The 6150-nt window shown below is 39.4% G+C and overlaps 1 protein-coding gene across 1 annotated transcript; it reads right to left on the reverse strand.

Moving 5' to 3' along the window:
• Positions 1-482: 482 nt before the first annotated feature.
• LOC119340981 (long chain base biosynthesis protein 2d-like) lies at positions 483-5695 on the reverse strand. The gene is made up of 12 exons (XM_037612884.1): positions 5555-5695; positions 5382-5447; positions 5221-5309; positions 4994-5139; positions 2427-2551; positions 2256-2349; positions 1983-2146; positions 1636-1797; positions 1422-1548; positions 1162-1328; positions 957-1064; positions 483-823 (listed from the first exon to the last, which is right to left on the reverse strand). The coding sequence occupies exons 1-12, from the start codon at positions 5678-5680 to the stop codon at positions 728-730; spliced, it is 1470 nt and encodes a 489-aa protein (XP_037468781.1). The 5' UTR covers positions 5681-5695; the 3' UTR covers positions 483-727.
• Positions 5696-6150: the final 455 nt, after the last annotated feature.

The following is a 6150-nucleotide window of genomic DNA, read 5'->3' on the forward strand; positions in this document are numbered from 1 at the left end:
TTTTTTTTTTGTTTGAGTAGGACATCAAAGAATGAAATAAAAATATTTGTTGTAGTATATTGGAGACCACTGATGACAGCATGTTACATTAAGCTTGCCAAATAATTTTCTGGCCTTATATATGCCTGCGTAGGTGGAACTAGTTGTGAGTTATATCTAAAATATTTCTTCTCTTCTAGGTGGTGATGTTTCTTTGATCTGGTCAAACAATTAACTATGTGACTTGCATCAAGAAAAGGTAAAATTTGTTTATCCAGAAGCAATAGAACTCATGATAATATTATTCTTGATTCTAAGACATCACTCTTAGGTTCAGTTGACTTTGAACACCTCAGCTGCATATATTTTTCATCCGTTGCAACCCATGGGCAAATGTTCTAGTAAAATCTTAGTGCAAAGCTATGTACAAGGTCTATTTTTATTAGTTTTTCTGGTTCTATGTGCAATGATACTGTAATAGAGCATGATACTGATATGACCTCTCTTTATTAATTATTGTGCCACATCGGCTTATTATCGATTGTACTGCAATATACATCAATGAATCTCCCATTCTGCAAGGCAAGAATGTGATGCCACGAAGGTCTCATTATTAGACTTACACAATGATATCATGCTTGCTACTTGATTCAAAACTGCTTCAGAAATAAATGCAGAGTGAAGGGTACAACGGAGGTGGTAGATCTTGCATATAATAAGCGAACATACGCTTGTCTCTTCTCACTGCTCACTGAAACTTCTTAAGTTTCTTAACAGATGTAGTCTTTTTTTCCTCAACTGGGCAGTACTTGACTCCCACAAGATCGCCAACTTTGCTGATAACCTAAATTATTTGGATCAAATTTAACACATCAGTGCATCACATGGTCCATAAGTCTCATATTATTCATGTATCGGATCAATTATACACATGTGCTTAGTGTGAACATGTTGCATCTGTGGAGTGTGGACATTACCTCCAAACCTTTTATAAGATCCTCCCTGGAATGGGAAGCTGAGATACATATCCTAGCTCTGGCAAGTAGTAGTGGCGTAGCAGGATATGCAATAGTACAAACAGCAACCTAGATTACGCAACATGACACTTAGTAAAGAGGAACTCAAACTTGACTAGTTAGAAGAAATCTCACATTTTGACAATATTTGAGTGCAAAAACTCACATTTTTCCTCAGGCACTCCCTTGAGAATGCAGGCATTTTAGCGGGGTTGTAAAGCATGATTGGCATGACAGGTGAGCCATTATCTCCTAGCACCTCAAACCCCATTTTCTTAAGCTCTAAACGAAAAAAATTGCCGTTCTCCCGAATCCGAGCAAGTTTCTTTGCTCCTATTTAGAGCAATTACTAGATTAGGAATTCCATCAACACAAGAGGGACACAGAAAAGATATGAATACTTGAATCCTCATTCCGAGTATGTACCTCTGTTAGATCCGTCCTCCCCAAGGATAACCTTCATTGCGGAGATGACCTGCTGGGCTGCTGGAGGTGAGATGGATGTTGCATATATGTGGGCTGGGCATGCATGCTTGAGATGGTGTATGATCTCCTACAAAAAAACATTGAACGACCTAGTGACAAGATTTATCAAATCTATACATGTTCAGTCAAGAACTGGTAAGGATCTTGTGCATACTTTTGATGCTGCAATGTAACCTCCGCATGATCCAAATGATTTTGTAAATGTTCCCATCATAATATCAACATCAGCTGGATCCACTCCCATTAGTTCACATACACCTCTCCCCGTCTTTCCAATGGCTCCAATACTGTGTGCCTCGTCTAAATACGTGAAAGCCTATATATATGTTAAGAAGTTTAAGAACTCCAGTCAAGTCAATACTCCAATATATATACATCGCCAGCAGTTTGATGTTAGCAAGTGAGCACAGCATATGCTCTGTTTGGGAGGAACCCTATATGACGTAGAGTGTTCCTAGGAAACAGGCAGAAGTGGTCGATCAGTATGCACAATTCTCAAACCTTATACTTCTTGCAGACATCCATAATCCCAGGGAGGTTGCACATCTCCCCTTCCATGCTATAAATTCCCTCCATAATCACAATTATCTTCTTCCACGGCTTGTGTGTGTGATGTTGCCCCCCCGCAATCTGCTCCCTCAGTACATGTTCCAAATGTGCAGGGTCTGGAAGAAAATAGCGGAAACATTAAAGTACATGCCTATACATATGACATGCAGTTCTCCTGAATGATTACAAAAAGGAAAGAAATCAATGAGTTCTTATGGAGCTTACTGTTATGTTTGAAAACTTTGATGGTAGCCCCTGAAAATCTAGATCCATTCACTATTGAATTATGGTTCAGCGAATCACTAACTATCAGTCCCCCCTGAAATCATATTACAATACACATTAGCTCTAACATGTATCAAAAGAAGAGAAGAAAATGCCTCACCACATGTATACCTTCCCAATCAAAGCAGGAATGATCGCAGAGTTTGTGACATAGCCCATGCCAAAAACAATAGCTGCGGGCTTGCCAACAAATCGTGCCACTAGCTCCTCAAGCTCTGTGTGGAGCTTCGTAGTTCCTAAAATCATGCATACATAAATGAGTTGACCTATGTCCCTTACTGAAGTACTAATTAAGTATATTTTCACAAAATAATAACGCAAACACTCAAAATCATAGTACCGGTTATGTAGGGATAGAATAAAATTAATTCCTCCAGATATTCAGCTATATCTACTACTCACATCCATCTATTATGCTTTAGTCCCACTCAACCTTGACATTATGTGCTACATTCATTCTCATGCGAATAATATCATGCGATGATTCAAATAACATCAGTCGATGCGTCCATCTTTATTTGTGTTGCTTCACACAATCACCTACGATGCTTCATCCTCATTATTAGATGTTTCATTACGATACAGTTAAATCTTAAACTATTCCACATCTATCCTTTATCTACCTTAGATGCTTCATTGCTAAATTAATAGTGGTTCATTACTACTCAGAACTGATCTCATGCTATACTTGCGTTCTAGTTTTATATGTTTCATTACTTAACCTTGTGAAATAACTAATTTACCATCCATGCTTCCAGTAACAACAATCGCTTCACCAGTAACTATCCCGTGCTTCCAGATTTATACGCTACCTAGCTTTTATTTGTTGATGTAACCTAAATATATGCATCAAACTTATATGGTTGTCGCTCATTTTATGTTCTCAAGCGGTATCAAAATTTTAGATTTATATCTTGTTATTAAAATTTATTTATATTTTGTTTGCAGAAAGGCCATGGCATTTTGCGGCATTGAGAGCCACAATGTTGGTGATTTCGACAGGAGGCACACTTTACAAAAGAGACGCGACAATGACTCGGCACTCAATCGAGGCCATCCGACATTGTCAGTGGCTTTGTTGTCGATCTTGGGCATGCGCGTGGTGACGGTTACAACAATGTCAATTGCGGTAGCTGTGCTGGTGCAGGCAAAATATTCAAGACGATGACGACTAGCGGGCACTGTAAGAATTAAGGCCTCATTCGTTGACGGCGTTCTCGTTTCTTCACCCACATAGTTGGTTATCTGTATTTGCAACTTATAGTGGATGCAAAGTGACAATTTGTATGTAGGAAGACTTAGTACGTGAAGCACACCCATTTGAAACATATATTAACTGTAGCAGATCGAGCATTCAGCAGTAGCAAACTGTCATTTGTTTGGAAGCACATACCGAATTCATTTGAAGCATTCCTAATTAACAATCACTTATGTGGAAGAAAAAAATATTTTTTTTATTCGAAGCCATTCTATAGGTCATGGTCTATGGACAATATTAAAATGCTATTAAAGAAGAATACCCCGTTATAAATGTACAAGCTACATTTATTTGAAGCAAATTTCAATGATGAATAAATAAAGTTATTTGGTCGATAGAAGCATGATTTTGATATTTTCAAATCAAGCTGTTGTAACTGTTTCAGATCGAAATAAATTGTGATTACATTAGAAGCAATTTTAGTAGCACTAGAAACAAATTTTTTGATCCCATCAGAATTAAATATAAATAACATTGAAAACACGATTTGTTCTGCTAGGAAGCAAAAAATGCGATCGCAAATATTTTTTCTTAAATTATTAATTTCGTTAAAACCTGACTTATACTCCCTCCGTTCCTAAATATTTTTCTTTTTAGAGATTTCAACAAGTGAATACATACGGAGCAAAATGACACGATCTTTACTTCAAATTTTTGGATTGACACCAAGCAGGTTTGGATGTTGGTCCTGGGTCCTTACTGAGAGTGAGATGGAAGTTAATCTTCAAGGAAGAAATGATAGAGCTGGTCAACCAGAATTCTGGTAGTATATTTGGGTGTCAGGGGTACTTTAGGCAGTTCCATTTTATATTCATCGTTCATTTTTCATGTATGAGCGGCTATGCAAGAACGCCAGTTAGCAGCGATTAACCATCACTGATTCTTCCAAGTTATGGCAATACATGTACTAGTATGACTAAATAATTATCTAATCTTGCTGCTCCAATTGTGGTTGCGATGGAAAGAAAAAAGAACCAATCATCCATGTAGTGTATAGTGACAAGGAACTACTTCCTCTGTAAACAAATATAAGAGCGTTTAGATCACTAAAATAGTGATATAAACGCTCTTCGTTTAGATCACTAAAATAGTGATTTAAACGCTTTTATATTTCTTTACAGAGAGAGTATGATTTTTCTTCGGGGAGAAGGGGAGCAAGCTACGGCAACGACCCAACAGGATGGAAGTGTGGGCTGCGGTGTGGGAATTAATATCGGTCTAATGGAATTACCAAGTTGTCCCTGAGTCAAACTTTGAGGGGGGCATATTAAGCATTGGATCAACTTAATACTACTCCTTGAACTTGGCAGTATGATGCACCGTAAAATATCTCCCGCAACGATGTGGCTAAGATCAAATGGGCGAGCTACTTCTAATCCTCCGGCCATGCACTAGTGGTGCCCAAATAAAAAACACGTACCTCCATCAACTCGAGCACTGCAAGTACTGGCAGAGTAATTTTTGAGCGACTCGATCACACGTGGGGTGCAGTACTCATCTGCTGCAGCAAAACCAAGGTAGTTGTAGGAACCCAAGTTAAGACACCTGGACGTTTCCGCGCTATGTCTGCATTGCATTCGAAGAAGACCTGACCGCATCAGTTCTTTTGCACTGTGGAATCACGAAACAAATATGAGGTAAACATACTGGAGTGTCTTGTTACAGTCATTTGAGTTACGCTCGACTAGATCCAGCCAAGCATCTGGCGCACTAGCAACGGGGCGATCGAAGCAGTCCTGCCCACCGATTAAGCAAAGTCAATATAGTCCTAGTAATTACATGATCTGAGTTCCAACTCGATCGCTCACCTGCATGCGGAGGTGGACGCGGCGCCAGTAGAAATCCTCGTACCCACAGCAAATGGGCGCGTAACCCTACCGGATTATCAGCACGAACATCGTAAGCACGCATCAAAAGAAGAAGAAGAAGAAGAAGAAGAACAAGAAGAAGAAGAAGAAGAAGAAGAAGAAACTGAATAGACCTTGAGGTTGCTGGATTTGGCGGCGTCGAGGATCCTGCAGAAGAAGTCGCGCAAGCGGCCAAAGGCGAAGATGAGGCCGTAGCTGAATCGCGTGGTGAGCGCGGTCAGGATCGGGGGGTTCACCATTGGAACTCTCACCACTCTAACTTGGTGTTTTCTTTGAACTTCGCCCCGCACTTCTCTAATTTATAATCGAACGGAGGAGGCACATACACAACAGCCGGAGTTAACTAATCGCCAACCTACTGGCCCGCTCCAACCATTCAATTGTTCTTTAAGCATTCAACACTAGTAGGAATTCTACCCTGGACAGCAGGGCTGGGCGGGTAAAATCCGGGGGCCCTGTGCCAAACTAAAAAATAAGACCCTATCCCGTTACAAAAACAGAATTACAGAAAAAAAATTACATATGCTTGAAAAGACATGATTGATGACTCATCTAGATTCTTGAACCACTATTTAAGTAAGAAATAATACAAAATTAAAGGGATCTACATCATTAATCTATTGAAGTATTGAAAGAATTGCTAATTTTCTGGTGATTATTCCAGGACAAACTACCGTAGTGCTACTCCTGTCGAGAAGAGACCTCACGA

Source organism: Triticum dicoccoides, chromosome 7B (assembly GCF_002162155.2).
Source record: "Triticum dicoccoides isolate Atlit2015 ecotype Zavitan chromosome 7B, WEW_v2.0, whole genome shotgun sequence".
Taxonomy (NCBI): domain Eukaryota; kingdom Viridiplantae; phylum Streptophyta; class Magnoliopsida; order Poales; family Poaceae; genus Triticum; species Triticum dicoccoides.

Coding starts and splice junctions, on each gene's coding strand:
- LOC119340981 (XM_037612884.1), bottom strand. CDS start 5,680: ATGGTGAACCCCCCGATCCTGACCGCGCTCACCACGCGATTCAGCTAC. Junction 5,310..5,381: donor GCGTCCACCTCCGCATGCAG/GTGAGCGATCGA, acceptor ATCGGTGGGCAG/GACTGCTTCGATCGCCCCGT. Junction 2,350..2,426: donor TTCCTGCTTTGATTGGGAAG/GTATACATGTGG, acceptor ATATGATTTCAG/GGGGGACTGATAGTTAGTGA.